Source organism: Dicentrarchus labrax, unplaced genomic scaffold, assembly GCF_905237075.1.
Source record: "Dicentrarchus labrax unplaced genomic scaffold, dlabrax2021, whole genome shotgun sequence".
In the NCBI taxonomy this organism is placed as follows: Eukaryota; Metazoa; Chordata; class Actinopteri; family Moronidae; genus Dicentrarchus; species Dicentrarchus labrax.
This window is the reverse complement of record NW_026136720.1, coordinates 1,313,145-1,332,002: the sequence shown is the minus strand read 5'-3', so window position 1 is coordinate 1,332,002 and position 18,858 is coordinate 1,313,145. Positions and strand designations below refer to the sequence as shown.

The 18,858-nt window shown below is 41.1% G+C and overlaps 2 protein-coding genes and 1 long non-coding RNA gene across 6 annotated transcripts in view; 2 read left to right on the top strand and 1 right to left on the bottom strand.

The window, feature by feature from the left end:
- Positions 1-18,858, top strand: part of LOC127352507 (uncharacterized) — a 100,411-nt gene that overhangs the window by 6,724 nt on the left and 74,829 nt on the right. The gene's annotated exons all lie outside the window — the stretch shown is intronic.
- si:ch211-284k5.2 (uncharacterized) lies at positions 755-11,407 on the bottom strand. Its single transcript, XM_051380905.1, has 7 exons — positions 11,256-11,407; positions 10,979-11,117; positions 6,890-7,084; positions 6,050-6,130; positions 5,326-5,444; positions 2,091-2,274; positions 755-984 (listed from the first exon to the last, which is right to left on the bottom strand). Exons 3-7 carry the CDS (start codon positions 6,980-6,982, stop codon positions 871-873), a joined length of 591 nt encoding a protein of 196 aa, XP_051236865.1. The 5' UTR covers positions 6,983-7,084; positions 10,979-11,117; positions 11,256-11,407; the 3' UTR covers positions 755-870.
- znf609a (zinc finger protein 609a) overlaps positions 12,652-18,858 on the top strand; it is a 32,640-nt gene continuing 26,433 nt past the window's right edge. For 3 of the 4 annotated variants that reach the window (XM_051380792.1, XM_051380796.1, XM_051380793.1), the window contains exon 1: positions 12,652-13,005. The gene's annotated coding sequence lies outside the window, so the exon portion shown is untranslated. Of the gene's footprint in view, positions 13,006-13,864; positions 13,884-18,858 lie in introns of those variants that run through there. The other variant, XM_051380794.1, reaches the window with a different exon arrangement.

Below are 18,858 nucleotides of genomic sequence, written 5' to 3'. Positions count from 1 at the left end.
ATTCTTTAGGGATTGATTACTATTTATTCATTATTCATTACACTTCTGTCATATACTGTAGCATATATATATATATTTATATCTTATATATTGTATTATAATGTACATACTTCAAACTTCTATTATATCTTCTTTTTTCATTTTGATTCTGTCTTTTTCTATTTTCTATTTATATTGTTGTTAGATATTATAATATAATACATATTTTAACAGACTTCTTATTATTATTTTTATTCCTTTATTGTCTCATGAGCAGTATTTCTGATTCTGATTTTAAAATTTTTTAAATTTCTGTATATCTGCATGTATTTCTTTAGTTATTTATATATTTATTTATTTCTGTGTCTGTTATCAGTCTGAAGCAGGATCGGTCAGTTCACTCTGAGTAGGCGGGGTTTAAACATACAGTGGGTGGGGCTACATTGACTTTAATTTAAGCCTGAAATTAATGTGGGTTGATCACAAGTTGTTATATTTATTAGAATTATTAGAACGATTTACATAACTGAGCTTCAGATCAATATTACTTATCACAAGAGTAAAAGAACTGATCAAAAGTTGCTGTATTTACGAGATATTGACACATTTCACTCATTTAATGCTCATAAAAAGTATATTTTCTGTACCAGATACTCCGAGGACCTCAACCCTATCAGGTCATAGCTACGCTAACATTAGCAGTTAGCAGACACCTGGTCAGAGTACAATCATGAAAGTAACAGCTAATAAAGTGGCTCCAAACATGTGACAGACGTTTTATTCCAGGAACTTTTTATTTCTTCTTTCTCTTTATATCTCCAGCAGACAGACAGTAGGACGGGTTTTATCATGTTTGGTTGTTAAATCTAAAAGTATCTGAGGACAGTTGGTCTACTTCAGCGGCTCCAGTGTTTGTCTGTCGGTCCTGTCGGTGTCTGTGGTGCTGCAGCTCGTCGAGCGCTCGCTGCCCTCCACCGCGGCGAACTTCACCTTCCTGTTCGACCTCTGCAGACACAAACAAACTGCACTGATGACACATCCTCTGCTTCAGGGGTCATCCTGAGATAACAACCAGTCATCGATGTACAGAGAGAGCGCGGCGATTGTACATCGACTCGCTGCATTTGATGACTCTGCTGGAGCTTCAGCATCCATTCAGCCCACCAGACGTCTCTGATCTCACTAAAGTGGTTTTCTGACACTCTGGTGCATTATGTTGTGAAGAAAACTGAACAGCAGGAGAATCAGTTTTCAAAGTTTAAAGCTTCCATATGTCGGACTGTGAATCCTGTTCGGTCTCTATAATAATCAGATTATTGATCACTGAACGGGTTGTAGTGTAGCTTTGTCCCTCTGCTGCCTGTGGACTGATCTCTATGTGTCTCTATGTAGGATGAGGGTCAAAGGTTGTGACCTTTATGCTCCCGAGTGCCTTCTCTCTCCGCTTCCCTACAGTGCCAACAGTGGGCAACACAGAGTCCACAACACAGAGTCCAACACAGAGTCCAAAGTCAAAGCTAACATTACTGTAAAGCTGGTGGAACATATTGTCTGATTGTGCTTTTAGTTGGATACCGTTAGCTTGTTGGCTAACACAGATGAGTTGCTAGTCAGCTAATGCAGCAAAATGCTATCAGCTAGCTTCATCCAGAATCAGGTGACTGATCGGCTGGAGTTCCGAAAAATGTTATTCAGTATGGCTGGCTAACCTTAGCTTGCTCGCTAACATTATCGCTAGTAAAATACTATCTGAGTGAATATGTTAGTTGGCTAACATTAGCTTCCCCAGCTAACGTGATCCATTATAACTAACTTATGTATTCTGACAAATGGTGTTGATGTTAGCCAACAATACATTTTGTAGCGGTACAAAGCTAACTATAGCTTTCTACTAGCCTAGAGTGATGCGAGGCAGGAGCATCCAGCTAGCTAACTGTAGCTAAGTTAAGTTTGGGTTGTGAAGTTACATATAGAACCTTTAAATCTTAATATGAAAATGTTGTTTGATGGATTATTTACTTTGTATTGACTGTTTTCTAAATATTAAGAAAAGGTTTTATAAAGTTGTCTTTTTATGTTTAAGTTGAAATATTGTCACATATCTGACTCACCTGTTTCTCTGCGAGCCCTCGGGGGTATCGGGAAATGTCGTCCCGCCGACGCTCTGCCTTCTCCCAGTCATCCAACCATAGCTGGCGGCGGTACTCTGACTGGCGAGACGTGATTCGCTGGTAGATGGCCTGATTCTGGCGGCTGACCAGTAGAAGCTCCTCCCTCCTCCTGTCAGCGTTCAGACTGAGGAGAAGTGAAAGGAGGACGGTTAACGATGATGAAGTGTTATAATGATCTGAAGGTAAAATGAGTGTTTGTGTCTCTGGAGTCTGGTGGAGAGTGATAGTGATATTACGGCTGTTTGTGGTTAAACTAAAGGTCTATCTCTGTAGGGATCCTTTCCATAATGCTGTCAGACACTGACAATAACAACCTGAGTCTGTCAGTGGCAGAAACTACTACTGTTAGTGGAACAAACAACAACTACTGTTAGTGGAACAAACAACAACTACTACTGTTAGTGGAACAAACAACAACTACTGTTAGTGGAACAAACAACTACTGTTAGTGGATCAAACAACAACTACTGTTAGTGGAACAAACAACAACCACTACTGTTAGTGGAACAAACAACAACTACTGTTAGTGGAACAAACAACAACTACTGTTAATGGAACAAACAACAACTACTGTTAGTGGATCAAACAACAACTACTGTTAGTGGAACAAACAACAACCACTACTGTTAGTGGAACAAACAACAACTACTGTTAGTGGAACAAACAACAGCTACTGTTAGTGGAACAAACAACAACAACTGTTAGTGGAACAAACAACAACCACTACTGTTAGTGGAACAAACAACAACTACTGTTAGTGGAACAAACAACTACTGTTAGTGGATCAAACAACAACTACTGTTAGTGGAACAAACAACAACCACTACTGTTAGTGGAACAAACAACAACTACTGTTAGTGGAACAAACAACAACTACTGTTAGTGGAACAAACAACAACTACTGTTAATGGAACAGACAACAACTACTGTTAGTGGAACAAACAACAACAACTACTGTTAGTGGAACAAACAACAACTACTGTTAGTGGAACAAACAACAACAACTACTGTTAGTGGAACAATCAACAACTATTGTTAGTGGAACAAACAACAGCTACTGTTAGTGGAACAAACAACAAGTACTGTTAGTGGAACAAACAACAGCTATTGTTAGTGGAACAAACAACAACAACTACTGTTAGTGGAACAATCAACAACTACTGTTAGCGGAACAAACAACAACAACTACTGTTAGTGGAACAATCAACAACTACTGTCAGTGGAACAAACAACAACTACTGTTAGTGGAACAAACAACTACTGTTAGTGGAACAAAGAACAACTACCGTTAGTGGAACGAACAACAACAACTATTGTTAGTGGAACAAACAACAACTACTGTTAGTGGAACAAACAACTACTGTTAGTAGAACAAACAACAACAACTGTTAGGGGAACAAACAACAACTACTGTTACTGGAACAAAGAACAACTACTGTTAGTGGAACGAACAACAACAACTATTGTTAGTGGAACAAACAACAACTACTGTTAGTGGAACAAACAACAACTACTGTTAGTGGAACAAACAACAAATACTGTGAGTGGAACAAACAACAACTACTGTTAGTGGAACAATCAACAACTACTGTTAGTGGAACAATCAACAACTACTGTTAGTGGAACAAACAACAACTACTGTTAGTGGAACAATCAACAACTACTGTTAGTGGAACAATCAACAACTACTGTTAGTGGAACAAACAACAACTACTGTTAGTGGAACAAACAACAACTGCTTTTAGTGGAACAAACAACAGCTATTGTTAGTGGAACAAACAACAACAACTACTGTTAGTGGAACAAACAACAAGTACTGTTAGTGGAACAAACAACAACAACTATTGTTAGTGGAACAAACAACAACTACTGTTAGTGGAACAAACAACAGCTACTGTTAGTGGAACAAACAACAACTACTGTTAGTGGAACAAACAACAACAAATACTGTTAGTGGAACAAACAACAACTACTGTTAGTGGAACAAACAACAACTACTTTTAGTGGAACAAACAACAGCTACTGTTAGTGGAACAAACAACAAGTACTGTTAGTGGAACAAACAACAACTATTGTTAGTGGAACAAAGAACAACTACTGTTAGTGGAACGAACAACAACAACTATTGTTAGTGGAACAAACAACAACTACTGTTAGTGGAACAAACAACAACTACTGTTAACGGAACAAACAACAACTACTGTTAGTGGAACAAACAACAAATACTGTGAGTGGAACAAACAACATCTACTGTTAGTGGAACAAACAACAACAACTACTGTTAGTGGAACAATCAACAACTACTGTTAATGGAACTGTTTTGTTGTTGTTGTTTTGTTGCTGTTTTGTTGCAGTTTTGTTGTTGTTTTGTTTTTGTTTGTTGCTGTTTTGTTGCGGCTTGTTGTTGTTTGTTGCTGTTTGGTTGCAGTTTGTTGCTGTTTGGTTGTTGTTTGTTGCTGTTTTGTTGCTGTTTGTTGTTGTTTTGTTGCTGTTGTGAATGTGGATTTATTGCAGCTTCCACTGGAGTCACAGAATAAAAGATTTGAGAGCAGCTTTGCAGCTCCTGTCAAGATTAAAGATTTTACAGCCCACTGAGGGCAGATAAATACCAGAGACTGTCACCACCATCACACATCCACATCCAGATCAATAATTCAACAGCGTAACAGAGCGGGACTGGTCACATCAATTATTTAAAGGTCCAACAAGGCGCGCTGGCATCATCAGAGCAATGTTAAAGAGCTCAGTGGGGAAAACTCACAGGTTTCACACTGAGTGAGGAAAAACTCTGTGAAGGTCACAAACTGTCAGAAAATAAACTTTATATAAATATATGTGTAAATATATCAGCTGTTATTACTGCCTATACTCTACCTGCCCGTGTTACTGATGTGTTACAGCGATGTAATGATGACTTAATTTCATAACAAGGTGAAGATAAAGATAAAATATGAGGACGTTAAACATCAGATTATAACATTTAATGCCATGAAGTGACAGGATGTGACATAATGCAATAAGACATGATTTTATAGGACGTATCAGGGTATAAAAGGAGATATAATGGATATAACATTACATAACGGGACAAGACATCTCGTGATATGACATCAGATTATTAGCATATAATGTGACATAAGTTGTGTGTTGTGTGTTGTGTGGAACAGGTTCTGACCTCCTCAGGTGGTACTGGTTCCGATGGTCCACCACGCCTTTAGAGCAAACAATGTCGGCCAGTCTGGAGGCCAGGAGGCGGTTATCCCTGTCGATGATTGACAGCCGCTCATCCTGCAGCTGAATCACAGAAAGCAAACACTTTAATGGAAACTGACTGACAGTTAAAGCTTAAACTTCCTCTTTATTAAAGCCGACTGACATTTAACTCACTGATTATTTTAATGAAGCAACGTAACCAGGAGGCAGAAAACTAACAGTTTTTGTGTGTGTGTGTGTGTGTGTGTGTGTGTGTGTGTGAGAGAGAGAGAGAGAGAGAGAGAGAGAGAGAGAGAGAGTGTGTGTGTGTGTGTGTGTGTGTGTGTGTGTGTGTGTGTGTGTTTGTGTTAGTTAATTAGGGTAAAGTTAGAGTAAAGTTAGAGTACAGTTAGAGTAATGTTGGGGTAAAGTTAGGGTAATGTTGTAATGTTGGGGTAAGTTAGGGTAATGTTGGGGTAAAGTTGGGGTAAAGTTAGGGTAAATTTGGGGTAAAGTTAGGGTTAAGTTAGAGTAAAGTTGGGATAATGTTGGGGTAAAGTTAGGGTTAAGTTAGAGTAATGTTGGGGTAAAGTTGGGGTAAAGTTAGGGTAAAGTTGGGGTAAAGTTAGGGTTAAGTTAGAGTAAAGTTAGAGTACAGTTAGAGTAAAGTTGGGGTAAAGTTGGGGTTAGGATAAGTGTCCTCTGACCTGTAGTTTTTTGAGTTTGAGTTGGACGTGAGCTGGTGTCCTCATGCCTTTGTTGTCCACTACCGGCAGGGCGGAGCTCACCTGGACAGGTAAACACAGACCAACTTAACTACTCCAACATAGATAACACTTCAATTTCCGCTAAACTTCATTTCATAATTTTAAATTAATCAAACATTATAATTAACAGTAAAAGCACTTATAGTGAACGATGAATGATCATGTTGTTCTGTAACTGTTCTGTATTACTGCCCCCAAGAGGCCAAAAAACACACAATGAATATAGCTTTAACCAACTGGGTAACTTCAGGTAAGTATTTAATGGATATTCTATCCTTTATTCTCTATTAATTCTTATTCATACACATATAATCATCCATACAGTCAATTCTTCATCATCCATCACTGTAACCAAACTGTTCTGTTCTGAAACACAATATTTCTCTGCTCCTTCATCTCCAACACTCCTTCCTTCCTACCTTTACCTCCTTCCTTCCAACCTCTAACCTCCTTCCTTCCTACCTTTACCTCCTTCCTTCCAACCTCTAACCTCCTTCCTTGATACCTTTACCTCCCTCCTTCCTACCTTTAACCTCCTTTCTTGATACCTTTAACCTCCTTCCTTCCAACCTTTACCTCCTTCCTTCCAACCTTTACCTCCTTCCTTCCTACCTTTACCTCCTTTCTTCCTTCCTTTACCTCCTTCCTACCAACCTTTACCTCCTTTCTTCCTACCTTTACGTCCTTTCTTCTTACCTTTACCTCCTTCCTTCCTTCCTTTACCTCCTTTCTTCCTACCTTTACCTCCTTTCTTCCTACCTTTACCTCCTTCCTTCCTACCTTTCTGCGGTGGTCGTCGAAGTTGTTCTGTTCCCATCGCTGCTGCAGGTATCGGTTGGTGACGGGTTTTAGAGGCTGGTAGGACCTGTGCATGCTGCTCCTCCGACACTCTCACATTGACTCGTTCACCCAGCAGGAGGTGTGTTTACAGGTCCGGGGGGTTGTCGCCATGGAGATGTACCCCTTTTTATCTCACTGCAGCCAGATAAAGTTCCTATTAATTATTAATGAGCCGAGGAGGCACACTCACACACACACACACACACACACACACACACACACACACACACACTCATACACACCTGATATTAATGTATATATGACTGTAGATTATAAACATCACATACAACATTAGTATTTAATATATATGTATAATTTCATATATTTTTTAATAAATTAAATGCACTCAGAGTTTTCTGGACACTGATTGGCTGACAGCAGCTGTTCTACAAACTGACCTGATCAGACACCAGAAACACCAAATTATAACCACGAACAACTATTACGTCTGTTAGCTGGAGTTCATCTGGAAAAATGTATATAAATATATAATTTAAGAGAAAGAAAGACAGAATAACAGCATTGTAGAAGCTGGAAGAAGTTGAACTAGAGCAAAACTAAATGTTTGGTTAATTAAATTATAGAATATAGCTCACTTTACTTAAAAAGTTAAGAAAACTAATTTCAAGGCAGCTGTCTTCATTAAACTCTAAAGTTTTGAAATAGACTAATAATAAATAATGTTAATTTACTTTTCTGCTTTAGAGTATTAGAAGAAGTTAGAAAGTTTTAGAAACAAACAAATCTGTACTTTGAATAATTGAACTGTTCAATTACAGTGAAATTTAATATTTTCAATTGCAAATATCTAATTTTCAGGCAGCCAAATAATGAAAGATTTGGTGAAATTATTTAAAGTTTGTGTTTAATAACTATTATTACTAACTGAGAAGACTGAACACCCCTTAGATAACCTTAGTATTGCATCCATAAAAAATTATTTGACTTTTTATAATAAACAGTATTAATATTAACTGAGTTTCTATATTTTATTTCCACTTTATTATCTGTGATGTATTTTCTCTGTTTGAATAGTTGAATAGTAATATTAAACTGTCAGCAGTTCAGTTCCATGTTGAGCTGTTAGAGGGCGCCATGCAGCTTGTCTGATCTGATCTGGGATTTGAACCAGCAACCTAATTTATTCCTCCCCCTCAGTATCAAAGTCAGCTTTTTATGTGCTTTAAAATATATTAACATGCAGACTGTAGTTATAGCATACACAGTATATAGTCTGTGTTTGTCTTTATTATTTATTCGACTTTATTAGCATGTTTCTTCACATAATCTCAGTTTTTCTATATATAAGATTATGAAGCATTGTTCATATTATTTTTATGAATTAATTACTTATTAATAAGCTGGGGTTGTTCGGCTGGCTGTGTCTTGGCTGTGTGGTGAGGGTCTGGTGTTAACACTTGTGGCCCTGTTAACTACAGTTTAATGAACTTTACATAAAGAAGCTTTAAACATTTCCTCTTTTTTACGTGGCAGCCTTGTTATCATGTTTATGATCGAATAATGGAGAGAAAGCATGAAGCTTCGTCCTCGCAGTCTCCTCATGAAGACAGCCGGCCAGAGAGGGAAATAATGACGACAGACGAGCTCACAGACAAACAGCTCTCTCCTTTTATTAAGCCGTCAGCTCCAGTTAAACTGAAGGAGAAACGTGTGCGGCGAGCCGGGCCTCGCACTCTGAAGAGGGTTGTGTTTCTTGGCAGGTGTAGCTGGTTTGAAACCAAAACCTCAGTCATCTATTTCACAGTTAGTTGAAGCCTCCTCAGGCCAACCTCACATCCAGGAGAACACAATTACTCAGGCTGGACGGCCGTGGTTTGGTGGTTGCAGTAAAATATGAGATTGAAGGTCGTTTAAGGTGCCAACTGGCTGTTTACAGGAACACGACTGCGATGCTTTAGGTAGAGAAGGATTAAACTGCCTCCATGTTACCAGATGTGTTGCTGTTTTAGCATTGCCTGTGCAGCCCTATAACACAATTTACTGGATCATTGAGTGGCTGCAGGCTTTTAATAAACAGCTTCAGCTGCGTGCAGTGCCCCCTAGTGGCCAATAAAACAATGGATGCAAGTTAAATAAGTGAAACACAGAGTGACCTTATATAGCAGGTTAATGCTCCCAGTGCAGTTATTGTTAGACACTGAATATAATATGTAATATCTATAAAATATGACACATTGTCAGTTTACTGATAGAAAAGGTTCCCTTCAGGAAAAGTTAGCTCAAAGCTGGAGTGAACTTCCTGAAATGTTCTGTATTTTATTCTGTAAACTTCAGTGTCGTGACGTCTCTGTCAGGAGTTAAATTGTGATTCTGGCCTGAGTGGAAGACTCTCTGGGTGGAATCGACCAGAATATAAAATCCACTATTTTTTATTCTCCAGACTCTCTTCTGAATACAGATGAAACTCGACGCCAGAGGCCGGTTTCAAAGAATGGTTCAATATGCTGCATCAGTGTGTGTGTGTGTGTGTGTGTGTGTGTGTGTGTGCAGGATTAATTGAGCATGTTTTGCCTCTGAGTGGGTGTGTGTTCTCGCTGTGATGAATCGCTGTGGGGAATCCATTTATTTTGAAGTCTGCTTATTTTGCTGTGTTACAGTGGAGAAACACCGGATGGACGAGAGACATTGTGTTGGAGTGGAGGACAGAGAGAGAGAGAGAGCTGTGTTGTGACTGCGGCGGTTTATATAGACGGTATTTTTTATTTATTTTGTGACATCGTTTCATCAATGAGTCTGAAGAGCTCCAGCAGAAGAGCTCTTGATATGAGAGTAATCAGAGTCATTGATCGAGTGTCTCGCTGATCTGATGACGTCACAGCCACCATGCAGACATAATCCTGATTGATTCACACATTCATTTCAGGTGATTAACTTGTCAATCACCGCCTCCAACACGCCGACTTACCCCGGTGCCAAAAACTCCCATAAACCATCACTCCAACAGAGACGTCTGTGAAAGTGCTGACAGCACAACTCAAACTGTAAACAAGGTCAATTATTACAGTTTGTGTCATCAATCTTTAAACCACGAAGACTTTAAGGTTCCATTTAACTTCACTTTTATCACTTCCTCTGACTTCCTCTGACTTCCTCTGACCTCTGACCTCCTCTGCTGCCTGTGCACTGATTTACATGTGTTTCTATGTTAGCTACTACTTGCTAACGTTTAGCTAGCATATAAATGGAGTCCGAAAACCTACAAAAAAAACCCACACCCCCCAAAAAAAAAAAAAAAAAAAAAAAGTTTAGCCACCACACACACCAACACAGCAGTATAACATGGAGTCCGCTAACGTCTACAAACGACCGACACCCACCACAACAAAGAGTCCAACACAGAGTCCAACACAGAGTCCAACACAGAGTCCAACACAGAGTCCACAACACAGAGTCCAACACAGAGTCCACAACACAGAGTCCAACACAGAGTCCAACACAGAGTCCACAACACAGAGTCCAACACAGAGTCCACAACACAGAGTCCAACACAGAGTCCAACACAGAGTCCAACACAGAGTCCACAACACAGAGTCCAACACAGAGTCCACAACACAGAGTCCACAACACAGAGTCCACAACACAGAGTCCAACACAGAGTCCAACACAGAGTCCAACACAGAGTCCAAAGTCAAAGCTAACATTACTGCAAAGCTTGTGGAACATATTGTCTGATTGGGCTGTTAGCTGGATATTCATTCATCCAAACTCCTGTTTGCAGATTGCATCCTAATCTTAGCTTGCTTGCGTGCTAACATTATCGCTAGTAAAATACTATCAGAGTGGATATGATAGTTGGCTAACGTTAGCTTCCCCAGCTAATGTGTCCTGTTATAACACGATACTGATCTGTTTTTATTTTCTTGGCAGCAATAATCTTCCATATATTTCTCTCTGATTCTCCAGACTTAAATAAAAGAAACTCTCGGCCACATTTGGAGAGAAATGGTTCAAACTATGTGATCGATCACTGAAACGGCTGATTGATGATCAAATGTTGGGTAGACGTACCGTAATGTATCCGTAAGGTTTGTCTGGGTCCAAACCACAGAGTTCATATGATGTGAACACAGAATTACTCCCTCATTACGCCTTCATTATTTCTTCATCACTCTTCATCATTATTCTCTGGTGCTCCGTACAGTCTGACCTTAATGAACAAAAGGGGAGAGGATTCAAATAAAAATGTAATTGCAGCTCGCTCTCCCTCTGCAGAGGATATTGATTGAACGTGTAATCACACACTGTGTGTATGTCTGTCTTTGTGGGGACCAATGTGAGTTCAGACCTTGGAAGTGAGGACATCTTTGCAAAGTGGGGACGTTTTGTTTGGTCCTCAGTTTGGGCTGGATTTTAGGTTCAGTTTGGGGTAGAGGAGTTCAGTTGTGATGGTTAAGGTGTCAGAACCCCCCCACCAGCTTTCCAATGTCAGACTGGGGGGGGGGGATTTTCTCAAAACTGACATTCTGACATTCACACCTTGATTGTGCAGAGATGAGACAGTGAGTTTTAACTTTATATTAACAACCAGATACAACACACAACAGCAGATTCTGTCTGCGCCGTTATCTGCGACGACACGTGAGACAAACTGCGTCTGTACGAGTAAAACCCGACCATAATATAAGCAGGAATTATACTTTATAGTCTGCAGGTACGTAACATCCACACATATAGTCTCCACTTGCTCCCACTGTACAGAAATTAAGAATATCAGGATACAGCCGCTGCCATCAGTCTGTGCAGTAGTGATCGGGGTTGGCACCGCGGGATCGAGGTCCCGCCCATATGTCCATCCGACTCAATGGCGAGCATTTTTTTTTTATCTTCTAAAAACGTATTAAAACCAAACTGATAATGAAAATAAACACTAAATAAACATCAGCGAGATAAGAACAACCTAAAATAAATAAATAATGTGAAAAGTGTATTTATGAGCTATACTGCAGTCTGCCACCAGGGGGAGAAAGAGAGGGTCCATCTTTTTATATCCATAAATATTACTCAACTATAAGTAAAAATCCTTCAGTAAAGTATTATTTTCAGAAATTGTAACCCTTGATGTTTAAAGCTGCAGCAGGTAACTTTTATAAAAATAAGAATCCACCATGTGAACAAAAACAACCAATCAGAGCTAAGAAAGACAGAAAGACGCTTTGGGTTGGAGACAGTTATAAAGAGTTCATAGAACGAGCGTCAGGGAGAAAGAAACACTGAATATGTATTAAAAGAAGCTCGTTAAGAATGTATGACTGTTCAAAAATACAGAAAACAGACAGATTGTATAAAAATATAATCTCTGATCAATATTCACAGGAAATAATCTGCTCAAAATTCATCTAAATCGCTAATTTTACACAAACTTCCTGCAGTTATTGTTGTTTATTGAACATAATGTAAAATACCCATTAAAATATGTAATTGCGTCCGTTTAGTTAAGAATCCCTTAAGGAACAAGGTTGATATAAAGAGTTAATAATCATTAGTTGCTTTTACAGTAATGTCATAATATCAGATATAATAGTACAACAGGGATATTCTCATGAGTTTAATGCTTTAAGTACATTTTTATTATTATTCTGAGTCCAGGTCCAGTCAGTGAATCCACTCCAGGGAACCGAGTCCAGGTCCAGTGACTCCACCGATCCGGTGCTCCGGGGTTTGGTTGCATTGTACCTAACAGCCATTTAGCCCCACAGTGCTGTCTGTCTGTCTGTTGCTGTCTGTGTGTCTGTTACCGGGGATAACGTCGGTGTTGGAAACTCTGGGAATATCACATCCGGTCATGGAATATCTGGGATTAGTTTTACCGTCGTCCGGGAGCGAGAAGTGAGCCCGGAATGTCGGTGTTTCCCGCAGTTTTCCAGGTTTCTGCGGGATGTGAGCGTGTGATGGCTGCGGTCCAGTGAACTGGGAGCACGTTGACTGGTCTGCCTGTCCAATCCACCAGTTTGGGAGCTTGTTTGAGCAGTTTCACTGGGATTACTGGGACATATGGAGTGCACATGAACGCTGGTCGGATTGGGATTCGAACCCGGGTGAGTGGACGCGGTGAACCCGGGTGGGATTTTGGATGCACTTTTTTTTTTTTTCAAACGCGGGATAGCCTGCTAGCTATCCCGGGGGTTAGCTCGGCAGGCTAGCTGCTGTCTTTGTCTGGCGATATTTTTTTTCTCCCCAGGATGGCGAAGTCATGACCCGCCCCCCTCCGCCTCTGATTGGTTCACCCGGACATTCTCAACCCCGGCTGGAACCAATCGCACTGCTCATGCGTAAACCCAACCAATCAAACCAATGAAGGCGACAAGCGCTAGCCAATCAGAGGCGGGAGTAAGGCGGGTCATGACTTCGCCACCCTGGGAGGAAAAATATGGCGACCGGCGGAGCTAAGGGACATGCTTCCATTATCGGACACGTCCCCGTCTGACCCGCTTTCTTTCCTTTCACCTGTACAATGATAATCCACAACCTCCATGTTTGTTTTACACACATTAACACGTTATTGTCCGTGTGACGGTTGGTGTCCGTCCTCTGTAGCTACACCACAGTGTCCGTTTGAAACCCGTTCAACGTCCGTTCAATCAGCACCGGCGTGTTTTCAAGCTAAAAGTAGCATTTTATAAACTCCCACGCAGCAGTTTAACGTCCGCTGTGAACTCATTGTGTTTAATATTATTGTAGTTGTGATGAAAATGTGAATAAATGCTGCATAAAGAAGGTAAAGCAACAGGAGCTGTACGGCTGTCCGATAATGGATGCAGGGCTCTGACAGGGAGGCTGAACGCGCCGCATCGGTTAATTGTCCATCACACGACAAATAGGACGTCAGGTCAACAGTTATATAAACGATCTGCTCGAGGCTGGACGTCGGGATTCAAACGTGCTGTACCGACTGTACTGTCACACTGAAGCTCCGGTGAGGTTGCTGGAAAAATGGCCGCTTTGTGTTCAAATGAAATCTCACCGTTAGAGCCCGCAGCCACTGCGTCCGATAATGGGCGCCGTTAGCATTGTAGCAGGCCACGGTGGGCCTCGGGCAATCTGTGATAAATACATTCAGCTTATTCGATGTTGGACTTTTAATTAAATGTCATTATGTGCGTTGGAGGCTAGCAGTGCTCAGCTAAATGCTCTATAAGACGTTATTAAGGTGCCTGTTAGCTTTGCGCTAGCGGCCCGACGAGGCAGCCTCCGCCAGCTAACGGTGGCTAACATAGCTAGCTCCGTGGGACCTGTGTGTTACCAACTGTTTAGTTTCTTTACGGGTTCAATAAGCTGCTGAAATAATATAATTTAGAATATAATTAGCATTGTTGAGCAAACAGTCCAGAGATGAGTGGCTAACACCAGTGCTAGCTAGCTAACATGATAGAAAGATCTGGGTTCAACTTTATTTGCAGTTGTTCAGTGAACTGCTCCTGAAGTCTGAATACAGCGAACAGTGTGAGACTGAGTGAGCCACACTGGATACACTACAGGGAGACACACGTTTAACCTTAAAGCTGGAAATCCTTTATTAGGAATAACTCTACAGACACAGACAGACAGACAGACAGACAGACAGACACACAGACAGACACACAGAGACACACACAGAGACACACAGACAGACACACAGATACACAACCCACAGACAGAGACACACACACACAAATACACAACCCACAGACACACACACAGAGACACAGATAAAGACACACACACACAGACAGACAGACAGACAGATACACACACAGAGACAGACCCACAGATATAAGATACACACACACAGACACACGTTTAACCTTAAAGCTGGAAATCCTTTATTAGGAATAACTCTACAGACACACAGACAGACACACAGAGACACACACAGACAGATACAGACACAGACACACAGACACAACCACAGAGACACAACCACAGACACACACACACAGAGACACAGACAGACAGACACAGACACACACAGACAGATACACACAGACACACACACACACACAGACAGACACACACACACACACACAGATATAAGATACACACACAGACACACACACAGACACACACACACACACACACAGATATAAGACTTTAATATCATTAATGTGACAAAGAAACAAACAAAAACAACAAAGCAAATCAAAAGGGGAAGTAACGTTAAGATCAGGACGATCACACTCCCCCAGCCTCCTACCAGCATTCATTCAGTCTGCACTGACTGTGTCACTGTCAGTGAGAGCTGTTATTATCTACAGGTGACAGGACGATATAGAGCAGATCTTTACAGGTAGATTACTGCAGCTGTGTACAACGTGCAGGAGAAAGGTCACTGAGGTCAGCTGATACTTTGAATAATAAGCTGCAGAAGGAACAAATGACTCCATTAAGGTGTTTGTCATTTAACTTAAGCCCAGTTTTATCCAGCTTTTAGTGCTTCATTGTGTCTTAATCCATTAATGGGCTGTAATTGAACTCCGGAGCAACGTGAGGGGTTGTTGTTCTATCTGAAGGGCCACAGTAGACACCGACTGTTTACCTTCCTGTTAAAGCTATCGACAGACGCAGGATATCGGTAGCGTGGTGGGAGGCGTGCTCTGACTCACTCTGTTTATCCGGTGCGATACTGTGATTTGTCGTCTTTCAGGGTTGTGAAGCGGTGAGTTTGAGTCGAGGCAGGCGTTGAACTCTGAGGTGTGACTCTGAAATAAACTGCCATTAGTCTTGTGTTTGTGTTTGAAGCTCAGTGCTCTGTGTTAGCTTTGAGCTAAAGGACAGTGGCACCCAGAGCTGAGGAGTTAGCCACCAGGCTCAGGCTCCTAATGTTTTCTCTAAAACCCCAAATCTGCTCAGATTTTAGGACTTTGTGTCATTTCCTGTCAGTCTGAGCTGGAAAATCAGCCGAGTTTTATTTCAGCAGGAATCTGGTTTAGTATTTTTAGTATTTTAGGTGGAAACGTCATACTGTGATTGGACCTCTGTACCAAACAAATCTTCAGGTAAAACATGCTACTGAAGCTTGTAAAGACACATTTGAGGATGATTGCGTAACGTAAAGTAGCAGAAAACTTTTTATTTAACACCTCGTCATTTAACCCACTGCTTCCCAACCCTCCTATCAGTGAGTAAACTGACTGTATAGTTCATATTCTATTGATCTGTATCAATAACAGCACAGAACAGCTGATCAACTGATCAATGAACACAAACAGTGAACTCAATCACTGCAGGAAGTTTGTGTAAAACCAGAGATTTGAGTATTTCCTGTGAATATTGATCAGAGAGGAGTTTTTATACATTCTCTATCTGTATTTTTACCAATCAGATTTAATATTCTTCTGTTCTGACAGATTCACGGTTTCCTCCTCTTTGTTCTGTCAGCTCTTTGGTTTCTGATTTGGTCGTTTATCAGAGACTGAAGCTCTGTGTTCAGATCTTTTAAAGTTTACATCATAAAACGTTAAAAACAACAATTTAATTTAGTTTCTTTATAGAAATGACAGAAGTGCTGAGCTATGGGTCCGCTGTGTTCTACGTTTTCCTATGAATTTGAAAGTGTGGCCTTGAGAGTGGAGGTAGCGGTTGAACTCGGAGGTGTGATGCAGTAAAATAAGCTGCCGTTGGTCTATTTGTTTTCATTGATATATTTATACTCCCTGTCAGCTGTGGGATTACATGAAGAAGCAGCGTAACTGAGAGGAAACGGGAGAATAACAGCAGCACTGGCTGCAGACGACGAGGGGAAGCAGATTATTATAAAGCTGTTTTTCCTGAACCGAGTCCTGAAAAATGTAAACAAAAGTGGTGAACCACAAAAGAGGAGACGGGGTTGTCTGAGGTTTGTCACGTGAGCGCTTTAAACCAATCGCAGACGCTCGTATGTGCACAGAAAATTTGACTGTCAGTCAGCAAACATACCGTAGTCAAATAATCAGAACATGGTGGAAATGTTTGATTTCAGTGTTATCCAGCTACAACAGACGGGACGGTGCCACTTACAGCACACTGGTACAGTACAACCAGCTGATAATGATCCTGATAAGCCAGTGTCAGTAATCAATACTCATATTATTAAAGCATCAATCAACCTGATCAGCCTTCAGCAGTTAGCTAGTGTTTCTGTAGTGGAGACTAAACGTTAACAATGATCCATATCAGCAGTTTGAATCCAACTAAAAGCTCCCTGCACCAAACTCCCTTTAAGAAATATCACATTTTAACAATTCCTAACGTGTTCGTAACAACACGTAACTCTAGAAACACGAGCTAAAGGCCGTCATATGTCCACAGTCTGACTGTCAATACAGGATCAATATCATCCATAAAGATACAGTGTATACTGATCAATATCATCCATAAAGATACAGTGTATACTGATCAATAATCCATAAAGATACAGTGTATACTGATCAATAATCCATAAAGATACAGTGTATACTGATCAATATAATCCATAAAGATACAGTGTATACTGATCAATATCATCCATAAAGATACAGTGTATACTGATCAATAATCCATAAAGATACAGTGTATACTGATCAATAATCCATAAAGATACAGTGTATACTGATCAATATCATCCGTGTGTGATGGGTTTTTTCCTCGGTTACTCGGTAACAAACCCAGTTCTCAGCTTCCTGTGTGGTGCTGTAGAGCGGCTCTGATTGGCTGTTGAACAGGAAGTGTCCAGTGTGATATACTGTGTGTAATAGTAAAGCTGTGAGCTGCAGTCTGTTGTTATGTGCCGCACAGCGCCGACCACAGGAGAGCCGTTCTCCCAACAGGAAGCTGTAATGAGCACTACATCACACTGAACCGAGGTCAAGACGAAGTTAGCGAACAGAACTTAAACCGACATATTGAACAGTAGCTGACGTTGCTGGGGCAGATATATCGGGTACTGCTGACTGTGGGGGGCAGAATCAACACCGTGTACCACTGAACACTGAACAATAAGCTGTAAGAGGCGCTGGAGCTCTGATTGGTCGGCTGATGTTACAGCACATACACACACACACACACACACACACACCACAACACAGCGGTCGAGAGTGACAATGAAACGGGGCGGGTTGTTCGTAGCAGACCGTTATCGGTGGACTTATTGCCCCCCCCGGTGTGTGTGTGTGTGTGCGCGCTAACTGGTGAGATATTAGTTAGTTACTCAGGTGGCGTTACAGAGTGGAGCTTCCTGATGTTCTGATACTGATCCGTTTAATATGTCCAGATCAGTAGAAAGTGAACAGCTTTGTACGGAGTCCAACCAGGGTGGGACAAACACAGGTTCACACCTCCACCTGTGGACACTTTGATCTCTCACTAACAGTTTCCAGAGGAGGAGGAGGAGATGAAGGATGGACCGGTGCAGCTCTCTCTCTCTCTCTCTCTCTCTGTCTCTCTCTCTCTCTCTCTCTCTCTCTCTCTCTGTTTAACTGCTGCACCTCCTGACCGTGGCCTGACCCCCCCCGAGAGATTGGTCCTCATTCTCACTGCAGCAGGAACATTAAACCATCAGTGACATCACTCGTACACGCAGTGAGTCCGTTGGTGCCACAAACCTCTTTCAGTCACTGCTGAGGAGTTTCACCATTGTCCCCATAACAGAAATTCACTACGATATATTTAGAACTGCGTTTATTGTCCAATTATTGTCCATCAGTTGATAAATGACAGGGCAGCTGTGGCTCAGAGGCAGAGTGGGTTGTCCACTAATCAGAAGGTTGTTGGTTCGATGCCCGGCTCAAGTGTCCTTGAACAAGATACTGAACCCCGAATGTGTGAATGTGTATGAATTAGGGGTGGGCGATATGGGCAAAAAATAATATCTCAATATGTTTGGGGATTTTGGCGATAACGATAATCAATCGATATCCTTTAAAATGTGATTAGAATTGTCTGAGCTGGACTTGTGT

Coding starts and splice junctions, on each gene's coding strand:
- si:ch211-284k5.2 (XM_051380905.1), bottom strand. CDS start 6,982: ATGCACAGGTCCTACCAGCCTCTAAAACCCGTCACCAACCGATACCTG. Junction 6,131..6,889: donor TCGACGACCACCGCAGAAAG/GTAGGAAGGAAG, acceptor TTACCTGTCCAG/GTGAGCTCCGCCCTGCCGGT. Junction 985..2,090: donor GAGGGCTCGCAGAGAAACAG/GTGAGTCAGATA, acceptor TTGTGTCTGCAG/AGGTCGAACAGGAAGGTGAA.